Source organism: Monodelphis domestica, chromosome 2, assembly GCF_027887165.1.
Source record: "Monodelphis domestica isolate mMonDom1 chromosome 2, mMonDom1.pri, whole genome shotgun sequence".
In the NCBI taxonomy this organism is placed as follows: Eukaryota; Metazoa; Chordata; class Mammalia; order Didelphimorphia; family Didelphidae; genus Monodelphis; species Monodelphis domestica.
In genome coordinates, this window is record NC_077228.1 from 26,190,179 (window position 1) to 26,213,069 (window position 22,891).

A 22,891-nucleotide genomic window follows, 5' to 3' on the forward strand; every position below is an offset into this window, starting at 1 on the left:
GGGGCGGCCGGCGTGGGGGGGCGCCCCGCACCCATGAGCCCCCCGGGGCCGCTGTGCCCGCTCCGAGCGACTACTCCTCCCGGAGCGCGGGGGCTGCGGACTCTTGTCCGGGAGCCCCTAAGAGCGCCCCCGAGACTGGGGGGGGCGCCCTGAAGAGGCGCCTGGGGGGGCCGGGCTCCTGCGCAGCCCAAGTGTGCGCTCGCCCCCCCCGTCGAGCCCGCACCGGTCGAGCTATCGATTGATTGATTGATGGATTGATGACTGCCTTACGGATCGAAGGGCGCTCAGCGCCTCTGTCCAGGGCAGGTCCCTTTGCAGCCGCCCCGACGGGGCTTCTTGGAAGCACTTCCCCTTCGGCGCTTCCGAACGTGCCTCCCCAACCCTGGCGGAGACCCTATTGGGGACAGGGGGGTAAACCCAAGGTGAGGGGGCCCTGGTCGGAGACACCCAGGATCCCCTATCCCCGAACTGTGGAGGGGGTGGCCTCATTGAAGACAAGCTGGAGCAGCAGCAGCAGTAGGAGGAGGAAAGACAAAGTTGCCTCGGTCCCCTTCTTCTCCTCTCCAGCAGTCGGTCCGGTGTATTCGGGGTCAGTGCGAATGGTCAAACTTTGTGGGTAGTAGACACCCCCGCCTCTCTCCCTTGTCTGGTCTTTCTCTCTAGGACCCGTTTCTTCGGAGTGTAACCTCCGTCTTCAGCCCCAGCTTTGGAAATCCTGAAAGCTTGGTTCGCTCTGACATTTGGGTGATGTGATTCTGTCGTTGTATGTAATGTGGCATGATCTGTTCTATCCCAAGCCTTGTAAGGTTTGCAAAGGGCATTTTCGAGGTGGTTTTTATTTCTGCACGCAGCTTCACATCGTAGCTCATTATTAATGCAAAATTTAAGAGCTTTCCAAAATTTAAAAACAAAAAATGGAAATCTTAGTTATGTCTCCCTGCTGTTTGCAACCTAGTTATTCATTGAAGTTCAGGTGGAAGTATGGAAAAATGAAACTTATTAGGAAATCACTCGGGAAAACGAAAGTGATAAACTACTGAAAGCTAACAAATGTCAAAAGTGTAAAAATGTGTTGTTTTTTAATCTTTGATGTTACTAATTCAAAATATGAATTGATTTGCTTTGAAATGACACAATCCAAATAGATTAATTGATCTATTTTGAAGAGATGACTCAATTCCAACCTCCATTTTTAACAATTCCAAATCATACCTAAAGTTGTAATTATTTAAAATAAATGGTCAGCACAGTGCTTGGCATATAGTAAGTGGTTTTAAAATGCCTTATCTAAAAATAGTTAATCCCTGAGAATGGATACAGGAGTTTTTCTTTGTGTTATTAGGAAAGCTAAAGTTTAATTGAATCTTTTGTTTCCAGAAATGTAGCAGTTTACAAAGGTGTAGCACAAAATATTTGTATTTATAAAATATCTCATAAAAACAAAGTTAAGTTTCAAAAACACAATTTTTTTTAGCCTTCCAGCCATCTCAGGCAGCAAGTAGCTGGAGAATTTCTTTTGACTCTTAAAGTACCCTCTGGTTTGAGAGAATGCCATCAATCCTTCAGTATATTTACAGAATGTCAGATCAGGATCAGTGTGTGGAGAAAAAGTGTTGGAATAAATCCACACCAGAAAGTTTCCAGCAACAAATTTTTTGATAATGTAACTGCTTGTGACTTGTCTGTACCCTGGTTCAAAGAAAATGTTGTTAGATTAAATTAAAATTTGATGTCTTCCAGAATAATTTGAATGTACTTACCTTCATAATATTTTATTGCTGAAGACATTGAGGCTCTCACTCCAAAGAAAAACTCACTTATCTTCTCCTCCCCAAAAAAGTGATTCTAGACACAGTCTAGGATAGGACATGTCAGTGGAATAGTGGATTTTTCATTCTGAAGCCTCCTAAGGAAACAATTGTTTTTATCTTACTGATAAAAGATAGTGTCACTGTTTTCATGTTAGAATTCTACAGAATCATACCATTTGAAAAATACATAGATGCCAAAATGAGTTTTTGTAAACTTGGCCATTTTTTTTAAAGGAGCAAGTACACAAATGCAAAAATAAAAATCTCAGAAGAATAGTTTGAACTGCTATAGTGCTCTAAGCATATTAGGCATTTTTAAATTGTACAGATATGATTTTATACAATACTTTTCTCTCCAGAGTTGGCAAGAAACATTTATTGAGAACCTACTGTGTGATTAGTGTGCTATCCCATTTATCCTTGCAATATACTATTCCTACTTTGTAAACTGAAAGACTAAGACATTGAATTGACTTGCTTAAGATCACAGTGTGATTAAACCTTGGCTCAATGCCAGGGCTCTTGGTCTGGTGACAAATTCACTTTGAATCTAGGAACCCATTGACTTTTTCAGCTTTTAGAGTTTGAACATGGCCACACTTCCCCCCCCCCCCCCAAAAAAAATTACAAATTATCATTGGAAAATGTAAATTAAACTTTTGATAAAAATTACTCTAGATAAGAGATAACTAAGGTTACTTAGACTTTAAAGACCTTAGTCTTTACCATCCAGAAATCATATCCCAAACTTAATATTTTTAATGGGAATAAGAGAAGATTTTTGTTCTTTAGTTTTTTTTGGACTCTCTTTTACCTGTCCTAAGTCATGAGAAAAATTTCTTAAGACAACCACTACTTCCTTTAAAAGCAGGCAGAAGGGGATCTCTACTATCTTTTATTTACTGTTTTCTACTTAAACCATCTCCTACCCCTCATGGCAATTTTAGTACGTTAGTGCAATTGGCATCCCATGGACTTAGACAATAAGATTTTCTCTTGTTAACTTACAAGTTTGCGCTAAAGTTTGAGGATACATTTGTACGCTGTGTTCTTCTGATGCTATGACACTCCCGGGTACTTCCAAGTATCAGAGTGCTGGCCTCCAACTGGAGAATTAATACAATCAAAAGTTTTATAAATTGGTTATCTTGTCAGCCTGGAAATCCAGGTGTTGCTTTATCTGAAGTGGGGGTGGGGGGGTGAGGGGTGGTTTGATCCTTGGTCAAGCTCCAAAGCAAGATCTTTTTTGTTTTTGTTTTTTAGGTTGAGCTAAAGATGAAGAAGGGGCATGGTGCTTTCCCTGACAGTAAATGTCACTCCTTTCTAAATTAAAAGTGACCATCTGTCCTGAAGAACATAGTCAGGAAGTTCATCCATCTCAAGATAACAGTTGTTTTATTGAGATATAATCTCAAGTTCTGAATGCTGCCTTTCATTCAAGTTAGATTGGATTGGAACACCACCATTAGGATTTTTTAAACCCAGATTCTACAATCATTTAGGTCTTTATGACAGTCAAACAAACCAAAAAAAAGCCATTTTCTGCACCTTGATTTTTGATATTAATATTATGATTTCCATTCTCAAAATCTGTGGTTTGAGAAGAATCCTGGGACGATGGAAAGAGCAGCACTCATTTGGGATTCCGATTACCCTTGGGCTTTAATATTTACTCTCCCTCTGGATTATCTGTGTGATCCTGGAAAGGTCATTTTACCCTTTGAGAATTCAATTTCCTTTTCTGTCAAATGCGGGGCTTGGACAAGATGAGCTCTAAGGTCCCTTCTGACACAGACATTCTTTGATAATCCTGTCTGATTTTACACTCTATTGGTGGGGGGAATATTAAGTGCTTACTGTGTGCATTATGCCAAGGGAAGGGAAGTCTCTCTCCTCAGTAAACTTTAAAACATGTACAACATAAAATATTTTATGTAATGATGAAGTCTGAGGTGGAAGGTTATGACCAGAGTGATTAGGAGAGACTGTGGAAGATAGGGTATTTGAATATGTGAATGATTTAAAATTTGTGTCAATTTCCCCAAATCGTTTTCTGTTAAATAGTAACAGTTAGTGAGGCAAATATTGAAATTTTATCACCATGTCTCATTTGTCAGTTTATAAAAGTTGAAATTAGAGGTGATCCAGTTATTTTAATAGTTAATAGTTGCGACAGATTATCTGAGGGACCTGATCCTCAGTAAGCCTTTATTATGGCAGAGACTAATTATTCCTTTTCAGTGGATATTCCCTGTGCTTGGTCTGCATTACCCAGTTTTCTTTGAATCTATAGTAGGGGAAGGGCCAGTCTTTCTGGCATCATAATTTTCTCAAGGCCTGACCCCAAGTCTGGTTCACAGATAGGTAATAGAAAAGAAAGCCCATTTCCATGCTAGTATTGTCACATCTGACAATTACTAGTTCTGTGTTCTAATCTAGTTGAGGGATATCAGGTCTGAAAGTAATGAATGAAATAGTATTTCAGAATCTCTAGTTTTTTCATTCTAGTATCTTGGTTCCTTATTAGCTAGGCAGCATACCAAACATATTACAAACTACCACAAACAAACAAGTGAACCCACACATCAGGCACTCACTACCAATGCCCTAGAGACTGCTTGAAACAAGGAAGAAACAAGAAAGCCAATGCTTGTAGCTTTGGAGGGCTCCTCCATGACCAAGGCAGCCCTGATTATCTATGTTTTCTGGGAACAGGGAAAGTGCGGGCTGGGTAATTGAAATCCATGGGTGATTCCCAGACCTCATTTTAAAAGCCAGTAATTTCAGTCTGTTCCCTTAACCAAACCACAGCTACTGAAGAGTAGCATGATTTTTATTTCTCCTGACCACCTTGGGTGCAAATGCTAAATGAGTTAAAGGTTATGGTGGCTGGAAAAGTTGAAAAGGGCACGGATAATCCACAAATGAAACAATCAACTTCCAAATATGTCATTAGTTTGGCTTCAAAATCCTACTTGTTCACAAAGGGGCGGGGGAGAGACATTTCAACAAACTGCATTTATGCAGAGGACAAACAGGATAATTTTTTTAAGCTTTCATAATTGAATTTAAAATGGTGACAAATTAGACATCTGGGTTCTAATTGGCTTTCCATTAGAAATAACAAGAATTCCTTGCTTCCTGTTATAATTTTAGTAAACTTTTAAAGTTTATTCAACAAGTATTCATTGATTACTGAATTTGCGAATTATTAGGAAAAAAATCATCCATTGATATAAGAATGGACTTTTTTTATTGATCATTGTAGTAATGGCATAAATAGCAGGTAGTAAAATATGATTCAGTTTGAACATGTCATCAGAATTTTCTGTATTTTGTCTGAAACCTAGGTAAGGTTAAGTTTATGCTTTTATTCCAGTAAAACAAATAACCGGTAGTCTCATGTCAAGTTTTCAGATTTATTAAACATTTTAATGATCTCTGTTCATTAATAATGCATGCAGGCATTTCATTATGTAAAGATATTCAGTCTAATACAAACCTCTGATTATTCAGACTATTTTGCTTAGACAATGCTAGTGTTATATGTAAATGCACTGTCCTTCCTCTTGTAATTTTTTATAACTTGTTGAATTAGTAACAACAGGACATTACCAAAGACTCCCAGGACTTCCTGGTTTATTTAGTTCATTTCCACAAACATTTGTCAAGTGCCACTAAGTTATTCTGCCTTGGTGGTTTATTTGTTCTTAAGAATTTCAAGAGCTTAGCCAAAATGGATGTTTTATGTCAATATAATGTTTGTGGGTCTAAGAAGTCTGACTTTGTGCAGTTTTCTCTTGTTGAATTAACAAAACTAGTGGGGCCACCCCACATAGGCTAGTGTGACTTCCTGGTCTGGCTCACAAGGCAGTTAATTGGTCAGCAGCTACCCCATATTATTAAGATCCTAGTCTTGTTGGCTGGCTCTAAAGCAGAACTTTGAGGCCCCATAAAACATTATTTACATACAACATCCACTTCAGCTAAGCCTTCTCAACTTTGCTAGACCAAGCAGGCCCTCCAGTGCTTAGATTCCCAGTACATCAATACTGGAAAGTCACTTAATCAGAAGTCACCCAATGGAAAACTCTGAGTTGTTACTATTCTAATTTAAGGAAATTTACTACAATGAGCCTATCAGAAGCCTTTATTTTAACAATACCTATTTCTGTCAATATCACTAACTTAAAGGAAGAATTTAGGAAGGGATGGGTCCTAAGAGATCTATCAGTTATTTTCTGATAGCCAGTTGATAGAATTGATCAAATAAACAAGTGTTTATTGATTATGTATACCAGCTGCTAGGATCACAATATCATAAGTTTACAGCTGTAAGGAATGTTATAGGTCATCTAATCCAATGCTACTCCTTCTCAGACGAGAGAAAACAAGGGCTCAGAAAGATGTAACTGACTGCCCAAAATCACATTGTCATGGCAATTGCTACTGTATTTGGATTCCAGAGACCCAGGTTTGACTTCTACTAGCAGAGTTGGGATTCAAACACAGGACCTTAATCCAAATCTAGAGCTCTTTTAGTGAATTAGCAACAGTAGAATATTTGAAGAGACTCCACAATTATCCTCAGGACCTTCCAGTTTAGGTTATACCATTAGACATTTTAAGTTCTTTTCATGCTTCTGGAGACTTTAGATATGATTTAAATCACTGATAATCCAGTAGATGTCATGATAAAGAAAGGGAAGTTAACTTTAAATTTAACAGTTATCTACTTCATTTAAAATATTATCTTGCCATCAATTTTCACAAATCATTGTTACCAAAGGCTTTAGTGTCTGAAATTATTGTTGTGATATTTGAAAGTATTTTATACCAAATTTAGGAAACGTTATAGTTGAGTCATCCCTAACTGTGCAATTGAAGCCCAGCCCTTTGGAGCAAGTAGTTGCTGCTTGCAGGTATTTCCTGCTATAATGGACATTTTCAATAGCCAATAATTGCTTTCCTCAAAAATTTGGGCCTCTTGCCATATTTTAAGGAATATATACGAATATACTCTTATCACAGTTTCTCTGGGATTCAGTTTCCTTATCTGGAAAAATAAGGGAGTTTGTCTAACTTATCTCAGAGATACTTTCCAGCTCTAAAATTCAGTGGTTCCAAAAGTTTTTAAAAAAGACTTTTTTTGTGATTTCACAAGTGAAATTAAGGAATTCTAAGCATGAAAAAAAGGCTGGGGTCCATTTGACCTTGACAAAGTATTAACAGTACCTTGAAAGCAGCTCAAAATAGGAGCTTTCCAGAGTGTAAATTCTCACCCCCCCTTTGTCCGTCTGCTGATAAGCTTGAGCAGTAACAGGTATTTAGGATTCTAGATTTCCAAGTCTCTTCCCCCCTGTGGTTTATCATGGAGAATACAGCTAGAGGAGATGGAAATGGACCATCATCTCTGTTTTACCCTTGAAAAGGAACTGAATGTGTTCCAGATCTTTTCATTTTGTTCTGCATTGTTAAAGCTCCTGTTCTCTTTATTGATTGATTCATTTAATTGGCTTGAATTCTCTGTTTTCTTGATCATTAAAAAAAAAGTTAATTGGTTATTTAATGATGTACTCATTTATAATACAAATCAATCACATCGTTATAATAGCTGAGAAGTAAGAGACATGTTTGTGATCAGTGTAACTGAGGTTTACTTAGTTCCACAAATCTTTTCTGAATCTGCTTTAGGAAGAAGGGTTCCAGGATCTTGGAGCCTCGGGTTCTAAACTTTTCAACAACTTCTTTCTGGTCAAGTGGGTTTTTTTTTTTTTTTAGTAAATTCCCATGACGACCTTCTCAAAGGTTTTTCCATTCTGGCTCCTGGATTTCTTCATAGAAGAAAAGTTTCCTTACTATTGTTCTTCCTCTGTCTCTCTTAGGAAAGCCTTAGCCCATAATTTCTCTGGCTTTACTGTGTCATTCTTGGGAAAACCAGGAGCTTCTTGAAGAAGCCTCTTTCTTCTGGAGGAGCCTCAAGTCCCTTTTAAAATTCTGATTGTATAGCTGCCCCTTCTTCTGTTGTCATACATCTCCATTCTCTGTTGTCCCATCTTGACAAGGGCTATCTCCCCTCTACCTTAATCAAAACCTTTTTTCTTCCCACTGAAGCCTTGTTTCTTTCCTTTAGGAGTCTTACATTCTTTCTAACAATCTATATTCTAGTTCCTTCATCTTCAGAAGGGAAATCAAACTAAACTTAGAACACAAAAAATAGTCATGGAATTGCAATTACAACTTTATAGAGGCTGAGATTTTCAACCTCTTAAAACGACTTAGGGATATTTATCCACTAAATACCTGGTTACAAAAACAAAAAAACAAAAACCTTTGCACTTCCAATTTGCTTTACACTGCCCTCCCCCTCCCCACTTACTCTTATCTGTGTACTTAGCCTTCTGTTTGTTCCACTTATCCTTTCTTGCCTTGCCAACTATCTTCTTCTTAATCTTTCTTGAATCTTTTCTCTTCAGGTTCTACATCCTAATCCTCCTTAATTATCCACTATCCTCTTCCTAATCCATAAGTAGAATCTGGGCCATTATTCTGAGCCTGGAGATTATTCTCCTTCATATTTTCATTAATTTATCCTCCAAATTCAACTTCCAACACTATATTGATCTAAACCTGTCTTAAGTTATCTACATGGTTTCTCTCTCCTAGGATTCATGTTTTCTTTTTCCCTGATCCTCTTCTACTCCCTTCCACTACCCTTCTTTTCTCATGGAAGCCAGTAGAATAAATACTCTGTCCTCATCACTCTTTATCTCCAGTATTATATTCAGTTTGGGATACCATGGTTTAAAATGGCATTGATAAACCAGAAAGTGACAGCCAGGATACTGAAAGGTCTTGACATTTGAGGGTCTGTTGGTATATTTAGCTATGATTAATTCAAGTATTCAAAGAGCAGTATTGTAATGAATAGATTAGGTTTCCTTTCTTTGACCTTGAAGGACAGAACCTGGAGCAATGTTTGGGAAGTTATGAAGAGTCCAATTTAGGCTTCATGTCAGGAAAAACTTTCAAATGATGAGAGCTGACCCAAAGTGGAACAGGCTGCCTTGAGAGGTGGGTTCCTTATCCTTGGATAAGGATATCTTCAGGTAGTGACTGGACAACCACTTGTCAGGTAGGTTATAGTAGGGATTATATTCTATATATGGGTTGATAGTCTTTGGAGATCTTGTGCAACTCTCAGATTCTTTGATTCTGTGACTGATTCCCACCTATTTTTCCTCCTGGAAACATCAGGATTTGACTTATACCTCTAAACAGTAGTAGTTTCCACTCAAGAATTCCAGCTAACAAAACATTGGCAAAGTTTATCTCACTCCATAGAAAACATACCTAGGTCTGACTCTTCCCCTTCTTTCTCTGGTAAATATACCCCTACCTCCCCCAACAACCTGAATAGCTTTCTTTACCTAGATTACCCTTTTATATGAATTATACCATTCTCTCTCCATGCCTCCCTAGTACCACTCAAAGAGAAAGTACTTGAGGTTGATTGTATGTCCCTGATAGAGTTGGCTCACCAGAAAGGGAAAGAGAACAGTTATCTTAACTGTTAATAGGTTGAAGTGCAAGTACTTCATGTTTTCGTATTGGGCTTAATAAAGCCCGTTTTATATTGTTTTGTTAGCCTCAATGCTTGTATGGCACCTGAGGTCTTTGTACTTTTTGTAGTGATCTAGACATGAATCCCACCTCCCCTTGGAAACGTAGAGTTGTTCCAGACTTAGAATACTCCTGGTAAAGAGAATTACATGGAATTGCTTCCCTAAACCTGTACAGTTCACAGAGCTTCTAGTAGTAGCAGTGAAAAGGAGCATTGGGTTTCTCTCCTCCATATAGTAGCTACTTCTTGCTCTTCCTTGGCCCTGGCTCCTTCTTTGCATCTGAGAAGCTTGACCTAGGATTCTCATAGTGTTCTGTCCACTGCTGCTGGCTCAGGTGACTTGGGAACTCCACAGTCCCTCTGGTACCACCATATCTGGGACCTCTCCTTAGAGGGATCCTATGTATGTACTGGGTTTCCGCCAAGGGAATGACTTCTGAAACTCAATGTGTCAATAGTCCAACCCATCTCTGTGTCTCTTTCCTATAGCTCCAGTCTGCCCTTTTTAAAGGCCAAGTCCAAGGGAAGCCCAAGTAGCAGTCATCCCCAATTTGGTGTTCTCGGAGCAAGACTGCCCAGGGTAAGGTATCTTACACCTTATTAAGGATATTTCAACAATACCAAAATACAGATATCTTGCTCACTTTAATTTCAAAGAATTAACTTCATGAGGGGATTTTCATTCCTCTTTAAGAGGTGTGAAAGATACTTAGATTACTCCTGAGCATAGCCTAGATCAGTGGTTCTCAACCTCTCAATTTGTAGCAATGAGAATCCATAATGCATATCAGGTATTTACATTCCGAATCATAACTGTAGCAAAATGACAGTTTTGAAGTGGCCACCAAAATAATTTTTTGGTTTGGGGTCACTGCAACATGAGGAACTGTATTGTGGGGTCACGGCATTAGAAAGGTTGAGAACCACTGGCCTAGATAATTATAATAGCTATAATACTGTTAATAGGTGAAATTCCTTAAAAAATTCTTCTAGGTAGTTTAAAATGTTTCTTAGATTAGGTGAATGTGAGGTATTAATTTGAAAGGTATCTGAGGGAAAGAAAGCAAAGATATGGACAATTCTCATATCTTATAAATATCCCAAAAAGGCAACCGATATTAACCAACCAAACATTTATTAATCACCTATTATGTGCTGGGCATCATGCAAGTTACTGGTGATACAAAGACAAAGAATTAAATAATCCCTACGCTCCAGGAACTTAATTCTATCCAAGGAGACAAGTCTAATATGAATAGATACCTACTTTCCCATCTGTGTAGATTTTTTATGAGAATGATCTACAGATGAATCTGTGACATCTTCAATGAGGGTATTAGTAGGGAATAAGCAGGTGTTGTTAAGGGGTAGTCTGCAATAAACTACTTTTTAATCACACAGCTGACTGAAAGATAGAGACGATCCTACTATGGGTATGGTTTGTTGAGGTTTTTAAAGGCCAATTTGATTCAGCCAGAGTAGGGTGCTGCTCCAGATGCTTTTCCAATAAGGATCTTCCCATCCTTACATCCAAATTAACTTAAGATTCCTTAAAAGATAATCAGGATTTCCTAAGCAGCTCCTAGGTACCAGGCTTTATACTAGGTACAGGGGGACAAAGACCAAAAAATTAAGCCATCCCTTGTCTCCAAGAGCTTATTCTTCTAATCATTCACTTTAGGGGAGGTATGAATAAAGCAGGGAGACAAGCCCATTAGAATAGGAGAGACCTATTGTACTGATCTTGCGCATATTCCCTAGGGACCCTGAGGTTCCCTAGATACTCTCATTTGTAAATGACAGATTGTGCTGGTTCCGTCCAACCCCAGAATATTGCAAAGCTACCTGGAAAAGACACTGACCAAACTCAAAAAGACCTTGACCAAATCATTTACATAGGAAAGACCAAGTGGAAGAAGAATGTCTATTTTCCAGATTGACATGCAGTTGGACAACCTGTAGAGCTCACTCATTTATGTGTATATGTATGTATATATGTATATCTTGTATAGACATCACAAATAGACAATGTACAGTAAGACCCAAAACTAAACAGAGAAGGAAGAGAGTATGCTGCATTTCTTTGGGAAATTATTGGACTCTTTTAATGACCTTAAACATTGTCCCAAAAACAAAAGTTTATCTTTTTGATGTTAATATTCTGTTGGTGGTAATGCAGCTGCAAGTTATGAAGTAATCAAGTCTTAAAAGAATTAAAAAAGAATGGGATTCAGAACTGCATGATGGATGTAAGCAGGCTGATTGCAGTGTATCTGTTAGGAATTAGTAGGAAGAACCAAAATAAAGGAAGTGTGTATGTAAGAAGTGTGTCGTGGAAAAGATGGTAAAGTGACAGTTAACAGTTGGACAGCCTGTATGAATGGACAGATGGATGGTTGGTTGGTTAGTTGGATGGATGGATGGATGGATGTCCCACTGGTATATTTTAAATGTCAGGAAAAACAAAGGAGAGTCTTCTCAGTACCTTGGGTGGACTCCCATGATGAACTTTGAGAAGGGCATAATTGAGCAGCTAGAGCTGCAATCTGCCTCCATAGAGGGGACACCCTGGGGAACTCATGGCTATTCCTTCTGGGTTGGAAGAACAACCAGACTGAGGTGAGGAACAGGTTACTTACCAAGTCTAAGGTTAGAGGTTACCTCTTTCCTCCTAACCCCCAATGACAGGAGAAAAAGAAAACATTTCCCCTGAGGTAATCTTAAAGGAAAGCCATTTGAAATATCTGCCTAATGAAAATTTTCATATTCTGCATTATAGCCACTAACACAGGGCCTAGTGCTTAGTAAATCGGGGCAGAATTTCTTATTTTAGTTAACATTTTGTGTGTGTTTTTTTTTTAATTATAAATTAATATTATACTGTATATCATTTTAATTAAAACATTTTGGTTTTGACACATGACTAATAAGCACAATTCACAAGTCCTGTGCAATATATATAACCTCTGACATACTTTATCTGAGTTAGTGTTCCTAAATTTACAAATTTGTAATTAATAGATTTTGGAATTTGGTGACTAAATAGTTCAGAGGTTCACATTTGAATTCAATGGAGTTTGTCTTTACTTGGAGAAAAGAGTTATTTTTATTTGTTCAATATCAATATCAAATAGATTTTTTAAAATGTTATGTGAACCAGATCTGGATTTAGGCATTATATTTTATAGCAAAGTAGAGTGAAAAATCTTGGTGTTTCTAGCATTTAACATAGCATTTGAAATGTAGAAATCAATTAGCAATAAAATTGTAAGTCCATTTCCTACTTATTAAAAATTTGAGTTTTGTGGCTGATATGTTGTTCCCTCCTCTGGGATGACAATTCCCATTATATCCCTAGGGCTAAGTGGATTCTCTTAGCTTGATTTTTTTTTATTGTTTCTTCCTGTCTTTTTTTTTTGGTAATGTGTCAGTGGTTTTGTTTGTTTTTTTTGTTTGTTTGTTTGTTTCACAATAATCAGTGACTCTTTTTATATTTATAATGTGCAGAAAGTCTATTTAAAAGTATTTCCCCATGTTTAAATAATATGAAGAAAAAAGAGTGGTTAGCAGTAGTAACAGGAAGGGCTTGGTAAGGAGATCTTATTTAAAAGGATTACCTGTTTGGTATCTTCTAAGACATGTTGCTATACCTAGCAGACCTAGAATTTCTAGGTTCCATACCTCCTTGTTTTGACATGTGAACTCAAAAGATTCAACCTTGTGTTTTCAACCTTGTGTTGGTTGAATTTTTTATTGAGTAATTACATTGGCTCTTCTAAAATTCCCTTGTTGTTTTGATGTCATGGTTACCATAATATCATTAGAACCTCTTCATTGGGTACCTGTCCAGTCTGTTGTATTATTACTATAATTTAATTCCTTGTAAGATTGTTCATTTCTGAGTTTGGGTATTTTTTCAGTTTAGGAAACAATTTTTAGGAAACTTCATTATGTCTCTTCTCAGTTCATTGTTATTGGTTTTGTTGTTATTTTCAATTTTAAGTAACTGATATTCTTTTCTCCAACAGATAGTTTACTTGCCTAAACTGGATTGAAAGCCACTCAAATTACTGGAGATCATCTTTTTAAGGTATCTCAAGAGAAAAGAAGCAGGTCTTCACAATAATGGAAGAGTCCACAAGTTCTAAAAATGGAAATCATGAACCAAGGAAGACTGCTCGGGTTGTTTGTGAAGAAAGCAAAGCTATTAGAGCTACCAACAATCAGAATTTGAAAGCTAGAAATGATAGAGTCATAAGGGACATTGGAAGAAGTTCTCCAAGTGGGAACAGTAATAAAAAAAATAAACAAAATGATGTTTGTACAGAAAAAATAGACCTTAAATCATGTAAGGTAAATACCTCTAGTGTCTCAGGCACTAAAGACTTGGGATCAGTCCTTCAAGATCAAAGTCACTGCAAAGCAAAAAAGTCACCAGGGCCCCTGGCGACCATCGAAAGTGGGAAACCAAGAGCCCAGCAGGTGGAGGAGAATGTTCCAAGTTCCCCTATTCCTGAGAAGGATGTGAATAAAGAAACCTTACTTGCTGTACAAAAAGGAAAATCAGCCTTAGAAAATGCTCCAGGCACTCCGAAACTAAAAATGTGTACAGATAATACTAGTGACTCTGGTAATAGTATTTCAGGAACAGAAGACAAATCTGATGACTTGAGTAAGTAGGAGTTACACTATACCTCACCTTTCTTTGGGGGGAGGAGAAAAAATTTCCTGTAGCAGTGCTTCCTAATTAGCATTGCTTCTGACTTAGTTATCTTTGTTTACAAAATGAAATCTTTGTTATAGCTTTTGAAAGTTAAATTCAGGAAAGCTAGTTAGCTTAGTGGATAGATAGCTAGGCCTGAAGACAGGAGGCCCTGGTTTTAAATCTTGCCTCAGACATTTTCTGTCTGTGTGACCCTGGGCAAGTCACTTAACCCTCATTGCTTAGCCCTTCTCTTCTTCCTTAGAATCAATAGGTGCTTGTTATTGATTTTAAGATGGAAGGTAAGGGTTTAAAAAAAGAGCTAAATTCAGTTCCATAGTAGATCTAAATGTTGAATATCAGTTACTATATATATATTACTTTTTTTAATTCTTAACTTTCCATCTTAAAATCAATACTATGGATTGATTCTAAGGCAGAAGAGTGGTAAGGACTAGGCATTGGATCACACAGCTAGGAAATGTCCATATATATTACTTTTAACTAATCTTAAGATTATTTTTGATTCTAACTAATTTTCCTACCTTAGAAAAAAATTTCAGAAACCTATTTAGGGCCTTAGTAAGCATGCTATAGGTATTATTTAGTGGGTCCTGGGTTGTTGGGGTTTTTTTTTTTGAGTTCCAGTGCCTTGTCTGTAATTATAAACTTACTCTTAAACAACTTTAGAAATAAATTCATAGAAATATTTGAGCTGGAAGTAGCTTTATTTCATGGATGAGGAATTTGAGCCTCAGGAACAGGGAAGAGACTTGCCCAAGGTGACACAAGTAGTTAGAGCTGAGAGACTGAAACCCAGGTCTCTTGACCTCTCCACATATCAGGCTACCCAGATTCTGACAGGATGAAGGATCAAAGGAAAAGTGAGAAATATCATTTGAATATTCCCTATATTTCTAGTCTGTAGAGACATAAGTAATAATGCCTTCAACAAATGCAGCATTTAGTTAGAAACTGCTTCCAACTCCATTGAGCACTGTTTAGTTCTAAATCTCATTCTAGATGCATTAAGCACCCCATTTAGCCTTATAATTAACCCAGATGTTGCTTTAATGATACATTGGCCGTATCTTCTGAGTATTTGGATGTCAGCTTCATTGGAATCTTGAATGATACGTTTGTCCCAGGAAATCTTTACTGATGTGCTAAAATTGGAGGGAAACAGCCTTAACCTGGATGGACATAGAAATTAATAGAACATGTCCCTAAGTTCTGTTTACAATAAAACCTTTCCAGATTGGGTCCCGTAGATTGAGTTAAGAGGGATCACAGAGCTTATCTGGCCTCTCACAGCGCCCTCTTTTCATGGAGGAAAAAACTGAGATCCAGGTTGGGAAATGATTTCCCTGGTATTGAATGTCTAGCAGAAGTATTAGAACCAGGTTTCAAACTCAGGTTTCCTTCTTCCAGGTCCAGTGAACAATCTAAATGAGCAAAAGTTTTAAATTAAAGAATGTTTTTTAAATGCAGGTTAATTTACTTTCAGTCAAAGGCACACTTATTAGCTCGAATTGAGCTAAAAACCAATAGTCAAGCTTTTATAGTGAAACATAAATTGCTCTGATATGTTATGGTTTGCAGAGCACTGTATATATATCCTGTCATCTGACCCTCTCCACAACCTGGAGGGGTCCATGCTATTATTCCTGTATTATTGAGGGAATGGGAACCCAGAGAGTGGGTCCCCCAGACTCATGCAGCTCCCAAGAACCTTGTCTAAGGTAGGATTCAGACTTAGGTCTTCCTGAATCCAGTTTATGGTTCTATCTATCTCTGGAGATCTAGAGCCAGACAGAGAGATGGTTGTGTTAGAAAGGATTCTTAATATAGAAATTGTTGGTAAATAAATGTACAAAGGAATTTTCTATTCTCTGAAATTACTCCTTTGGAGTCTTTTTGACAATCACTTTGCTTGGCTAATCTCAGTTTCTGTCTAACCAAATTTTAATGGGGTCTAAGTTAATGAAATTTCATTGCAAGTCTATTAGAGTAGGACCTCCTTGCCAGATCACTAGGGATTGAGCCTGATCCAGTAAAAATGAAGCCATTTCCAGTGTTGTCTCCTATCTGGTCTAGTCCCATTTTTCCTCCCTCTCACTCCTGTTTCCCTCACAGGTGTTGCTATTCCCACCCCTACTTTTTCCACTGTGGTAGCCCATAGGGTGACTATCTTTTGGATTTCTAATTAACCTTGCCCTCTCGATCACCCCTCTTTATCCTCAGAAAAGATTCAGGCAAATCGTAGACTGGAATGCAGTAGGGCCAGAGATGGGAGATTTGGTTGTAATGTGGTTTTAAATGGAACAACAACAATCAATAACATTCTTGAGTAAGTCGGACTCCACAAATGACCTAGCAGCTTCACTCATTGCTGTGGGCCTAGTTGCCCAGGTAACCCAGCTGAACCTTTGAGCTTTTAATCAAATTGGTTTGTGAAGGCTGATGGTGGTTCTGTCTGTACTATTAGATCTGACTTGGAAACTTGGTGTATATAGGCACCTGTTTTTTTCCCCGTAAACTAGTGTTGATTAATGTTTTGGAGTGTTTCATAGAGCCTAGAGGAGAGGTGGAAGGACAGAGCTCTTGTTCACACAGTGGAAGGATACCTGAAAAGGCAAATGTGCATTGAACTCTTGTAGCTCAAATCAGATCTTGAATGAATTTAGTACAGCTTACTTTTAAAAGGAATTTTAAGGCAACTTTACAATGAATATTTTCCCTGCTACTGTGTGTGTTTGTTTTCCATCCCACCACCACCTCCCAGTTTTTGTGGTATTTGACTTACCTTCTCTACCTCAAATGTTGCTGTGATGCATCAGGGCTGGAGAGTGACCCTGTGGTTTTGAAATCTATGTGGCAGAACACAGCAATCCTCAGCTGGATATGTCTTGACATCAGTTCCAGTCCTCCACTGTCCCCCCTCCTCAGTCTCCCAGATCTCTCGTTGTACAGAAGGGGAATTAAGGCCCCAATGACACAATGACTTACCTAAGGTCACATAGTAGTGACAGAGCTGAGATTAAAACTAAACATTAAGAGCCTCCTCAAGTGCCAGACACTGTACTAGGTGCCGAGTACATAAAGACAAAAACCAAAGTCTGTGTTCTCAAGGACCCTCCATTCTTGTACACCAAACCCTCTGTTGTTCTTGTTATACCTTGCTACTGCAAGAATATTTCAAAAACTGTTTGTTCTTCTGATGTTCTGTTCATTTCTTGGGATGCAAAACCATGGTACAGGCTCTGCTCACCACAAGATTACAGTAGAGGGGTGGCCAAACCTACATATAACCAGTATTGAAGAAAGAAGAAGTAAAGGGCAAAGAAGATCTCGGGCAAGATGCTGTCAGAGACTGGAGAAGGGAATTCAATTCAGTATATTTATTAAGTACCTACTTCATGTAAAACCCTGGGAAAGATCGCTTTGTTCCAAGCCTAGGAGGATATGTGTGTCTGTGGACTGAGGAGTAGCTTCATCTGAAGAAGGTTGACCACCAAGTCAGGCATGTCATTTCAGAGTCTTGACTTGTGTCAGTGAAGGGAATGCCCATGTTACCAGATAAAGGCCTAGGGAGCCTGCTCAGGGTGAGAACAGTAAGACTGGGATTTGTTATTCTGAGCCCAGTGCTTCTCAGTATAGTCTAGACTTGTGTTGGTTGAGAGGGGGCCCCATGAGAGGGGGCCCTCTGGTTTCTAAAACCCTGTGGACTAGACACATCACTGAGACTGCTTTGGTTTAAAAGCACTGAATTGGAAGCTGAGAGGCCTGGCTCTCTTTTATTAACATGCTGTGTGACCTGGAAGAAGTCATTGCTCTTTCTTAGGTAGCTTCTGCTGCCTCGTTTAGGAAATATGGAATGGCCATCAGATTCCTTGTAGTTCTAGTGGTGTGTGAGTCTACCTCCTGTCCCTCTTCCCTTATGCTTCTGGTGTCCATTTCTAGAGCATTCGGCTATGACCTTTACCCTCACAGCAGCCTGAAGGGACCAAAAGGCGGAACTCCTTCAGTGCTGCTCACCTCAAGGTTTCCTCTCTGGATTCCCTTCATGTTCTCCCACACGTGTGAGTGGACTCCATGGAGGCTTCGGAGGTAGCAGTAAGTGAACTGAAGTGTGAGGATAATAGGAAGGTCTGAGGAATACTGGGCTATCTCCTATTGGTATATGACACTGCTACCTACTGTTGGGACCTGGGTTCAAATCCTGGCTCCTGGGTCACCATGGCCAAGTTCTTGAGCTCTTCTGAGCTTCACTTCCTTCAGGTGTGTAAAATCGGGCAATAATACTCACTTCATTGTGAGTGCCTGGTGAGGAAAATGCTTTGTAAACCTTAAAGCCCTCTAGAAAAGTGTGTTGTTCTTAGCACTTTACTGGGGTACTTTGGGTTGCCCCTGCCCCTAGAATGAATTGGTCATCAGGTGTCTAGTTCAGGAAGTGGTGGATCTCTTCTTCCTTCTCTTTAACTCCTTGTTGGTTCTGGGAGTGATGACTTCCTGCCTGCTTTCTTCTCTAGGTAAAATGAAGAGTGCTGAGCCAATGAAAGACCCTCCTTCAGAGCTGGATTACTTAGAAAACGCTACCACCATCGATGAGTCGATGCTGACCCCTGAGCAAAAGCTGGGGCTGAAACAGGCTGAGGAACGCTTGGAGCGAGATTACATCTTTCGACTAGAAAAAGTAGACTATCCTCCTTGGTTTATTGGGTTGGGGAGGGGTTGTGGGTTGTTCCTCTCCTTGCACATCTGTTCTCCAAAGGGCAGGCTGTGCTCCTTTTTTCTGTGGGCAGTGTCTCTTGCTAAGTAGTATTGGGTTCCACACATTTAGGTTCCTTGTACACTTTCTTCGCTCAAATATTACTCCCTTGCCATTTACTGCTGAGAAGGCTGAGGGGAAGGAGCAGTGGCTAATGCTTGAATCAAGGATCAATGTGTTGGACACAAGCAGTGCTGGAAAGTTCTTAATGGGAGTCTGAGAAGTTTGAGGGCTGATAATTAAGGAAGGGGCTAGGGAACAAGAGTTCTAGCTGTGAGGGAGGGAGGCTAGAGCTTATGGTAAATTAGCCAGTCAGAGAGGAGCAGAAGCATCAAACCCTGGGTGAGGAGGGAGTAAAGAAAAGAAGAGAAGACCAGCCTTGCTGAAGGCCAGGGTGCTCCCCAAGGTCTCTAGGTAGAAGAGTATACCAGACCTGGTGTTCTCAGTGCTCCTTTTGGTGTGTCTGCCTCACCCGTCTCATATTTTGGACATAACCACTCTCTGGGTTCTGACAATGGGAAACAGCCTATAATATTCCTGGGCTAAAGGAAGAAGGTTGTGAACTTTGGTAAAGGGCTGGTCAAGGGAGATGAATATCATCTATTGTTGGGTTGGGGCATCCACTTAGGAGGAGTCTCATAAAAGCATCCTAATTGATTGCAGAGGACCCATTCATTACCCTCTTCTCTATCATTTAATTTCTTTTTTCTTAGGCTTTTCTAACCCTTTTTAAGGCTCTCTTAACTCTTACCATGTTTCCAACCTAATGTGCATAGTTGTGTTGGAAACTAAAAAGAAGCCTTCCCTTTTCTGCCTTTTGGAACTAATCAGGATCACCCCTCCCAAATCTCTTCAGAAATTTATAAATTCCTTTGGTGCCATTGATTCAGGAGCACTGACATGAATTGAATTTGAGGCACTACCTAATATCTTCCATTTGGAGAGCATCTCATAACTTAGCAGGTGCTTTCTTTCTGTATTAGCCAACCTGGTCCTCTTAGCAGCCCTGTGAGATGGGCAGAGCAAGGGTGTTGTACATAAGAGAGAACTTGGAGTCTGAAGCACATAAGGTGGCGCTCAATTACAGCTTAGGTCTTCTCACTGCACCATGTTGATCTTCCAAGGGAGGATGGGTTTTGGTGGCAGCCCAATGCAGAGGAATATTCAGGACAGTACTCACATGGGAGCAAGTTGTCGCATTTGCATCATTGCAAGAGACTTGATTGTCATCATCTATTTGCCCACTGATAAAAGCTCTCTTCTCCCACCACCTTGTGAACTAGGCAGGAATACAGCTATTATAGCTTCTGTTTTATAAAGGAGGAAAGAAACTAAGTCTCAAGATAACTTTTTAGTCATAGAGCTAATAAGTATTATAAATAGAATTGAAATTCAGGTCTTCTGGTTCCAGGGTCTACACTTTATACCTAGATTGGGCAATACCATCCCATTCTTTTTTCCTCTTTTCCTATAAATACATGCTGTCTGGTTAGGTCTAGTAGAACCAACTATCTCTGTAACTATCATTATTTATTACCATTGTTACTATAAAATACTGTTACCATAATATTCATGGAGGCTATCCTCTTAACTCTGGTGGTATAAAGACAGATTTAGAAATGGTCCATGATGTCTACAGTCTCAAATATGCTTAATTATTGGGGGGATAGGATTCCTTTCTGAGGACCTCATTAGGTTGGGATGACTCCTGTTAAAACAATGCCAGACTTAAAAGGAAGGTGGTGCAAACTGAGCTTAGTTTTCTGGTAGTGTTGTTATTACTCATTCTGGGCATATGTGTGCCCCACTAACAAAAGCCCTGTCTGACCTCTGATTGCATACTATGGCAGGGAATCGGGGTTTCTTCAAATTGGTAAGGAGTGAAGGGTCCTGGTTTGAATAGACTGGGATAATCACTTTCCTTGTTTGGGACACCCTCAGTGCTATGTTGGCAGCAGGACCTGCCTGCCCTATTAGGGGCATGTGAACAGTTTGCTGACCACATCCTCCTCAGCCTACTCTTGGGCAGGTGAGTTTTTCAACACAGGTGCAGGAGTTGACATTTCTTCCTATTAAATTTCCCTTTTATATATTATAAATTTGTTCCTGGTAAATTTGCCTTTTTGTAATCCTAAGAAAAGTACATTTGAAAGTTTGATTTATTGGCTTCATTGGCTTGATTGAGAAAAGTCAGACTTGGGTGTTTTATAGGCTTCATGTCTTCTGTTACCTCTTCACTTTTCTCTTTCAGCGCTCCCCGGAATATACCAATTGCCGATATCTATGCAAATTATGCTTAGTTCATATCGAAAACATCCAGGGAGCACATAAACACATAAAGGAGAAACGGCATAAGAAAAACATTACGGTGAGTTTTCTTGTTTGTTTCCTCAATCTTCCTTTCAAAAAAAAATGTCCCATTCGTGTTTTTAACCAAAAGTACCAATAAAGTCACTTTCCATTCTCTAAAATCTGAATGCTTGACTTAGGAGCATGCCACATGGTGGCCCTCATCACTCCTTATCTCCCATGGTCAGGGAGGAGGACCTGCATAGGAAGCAGGGTGCTCATCTTGGAGAACCATGACTCCCAGGCTGGGTGTTACCAGATTAAAAGGGTTATATGCACTTAACTTCTGAATGGAAAGTGATGAGTTAGTAGCATTTTTGTTTTTTGTTTTTTGTTTGTTTGTTTGTTTTTGCCACAGCTTCTTACATGTTGGTAAACTTTGTCTGTTTTTTTGGGGGGTAGACTTGGTGTGCCTTTTGGTAATAATTTAGTATAGGCAACTATTTTTTTAAAAATGGGAGTCTGAATTTGCCTCCTTATTTCAATAGGTACCTCTCATGTACCTTGTTAGCACTGTACTCGAGTACTTACTGCCTTTTGTATTTTATTTCCATGACTACCCAACAAACTATTCAGAACATGTCATGTAACATTATTTTTCTTTCATTCGTTCATTGATTCATTCATCTGAACCTGTCATCACTCAACACTATGAGAGCAGAGATCTATTAAAAACACCAGATCCAATGATCCCTGGCTCGCTCTTTCCATGTCTCTCCCAACAACTGGACCATTGGCTCATCCCACTGAATTATCCACCTCCCAGTCAGCTGTTTGTGGTCCTGTGGGATCCAGTCTACACAAAGCATTATGTGTAGGTGAAAATAATTTTGTTAAAGTATTCTTGCATCATCTTCTCATTAAACATGCTGCTAATATGCCCTGTTGATTGAACCCTTTAAGAAGAAAGGCGGGCCTGCAAACATAGGTGCTTGGCCAAGAAGTGGATTCTAATTGGGAATTGCAGAAATACCCAAGGATGTTTAAAGAAGGAAGTTCTCGTTTCCCTGACTTTAGAGTTTCCAAGGCTAGGTGAGCGCTATCTTTAGCCAAGCTTTCATTACAGAGAGAGTTTTAGTTTAAGAATGAACTAACCTTTGGGGGTGGGCTGCCTGGAAGTTGGACTAGCCATGGGAGCTTTATCTTAAGAACTATGGAACATTTTCTCTCCTTCTGGATCATATGTAAAGTTAGTCACAGTCAGTTTGTTCCCTTAAACAATTTGGTTCAAGTCAGATTTGGAACTTCTATTAGCAGGGCAGTTGTGGCGAGGATCCACCTGAGAAAAGCTAGTTGCTAGTCAGAAGTGCCTCAGACGGTATTACTATGAACCAGGTGGCGATCCATCATGTAGAGGCAGAGAATGTGTAGTGTTGCCCCAACTGGTGTTGCTTCATCATGATGCTCTTATGGTAGGGTTTGGTTAGAATAGTGCATCAATGAAAGCCTGCTGCCTGAAGTGCCCACTATTGGTGGTTAGCAGTGATTCCAGGGAGTGTTGGCGCCTTTCCCCATGCCATTAATTCCCCGAGCTTGTCTGCTTACCTTCACCACATTGCTTATTTATAAACATTCCTATGGAACTAACTGCTTCCCTGCCTCCCCCCATGTTATTCTGCCTGCCATGAGGAGAT

The 22,891-nt window shown here is 39.3% G+C and overlaps 1 protein-coding gene and 1 long non-coding RNA gene across 10 annotated transcripts in view; one reads left to right on the forward strand and one right to left on the reverse strand.

Moving 5' to 3' along the window:
• Positions 1-22,891, forward strand: part of TUT4 (terminal uridylyl transferase 4) — a 74,857-nt gene that overhangs the window by 188 nt on the left and 51,778 nt on the right. For 5 of the 9 annotated variants that reach the window (XR_008916039.1, XM_056815124.1, XM_056815128.1 and 2 more), the window contains exons 2-6: positions 9,925-10,015; positions 13,464-14,107; positions 18,670-18,833; positions 21,160-21,276; positions 21,919-22,071. Coding sequence is in view for 8 of the 9 variants with exons in the window: in XM_056815124.1 (XP_056671102.1) it covers positions 13,561-14,107; positions 18,670-18,833; positions 21,160-21,276; positions 21,919-22,071 (981 nt within the window). In the remaining variant the exon portion in view is untranslated. Of the gene's footprint in view, positions 1-7,589; positions 10,016-13,463; positions 14,108-18,669; positions 18,834-21,159; positions 21,277-21,918; positions 22,072-22,891 lie in introns of those variants that run through there. The other 4 variants (XM_056815129.1, XM_056815130.1, XM_056815125.1 and 1 more) reach the window with 3 other exon arrangements.
• LOC130457055 (uncharacterized) lies at positions 1,381-13,179 on the reverse strand. Its single transcript, XR_008916040.1, has 4 exons — positions 13,053-13,179; positions 2,820-2,917; positions 1,761-1,906; positions 1,381-1,689 (listed from the first exon to the last, which is right to left on the reverse strand). It is a non-coding gene; the product is annotated as an uncharacterized LOC130457055 (long non-coding RNA).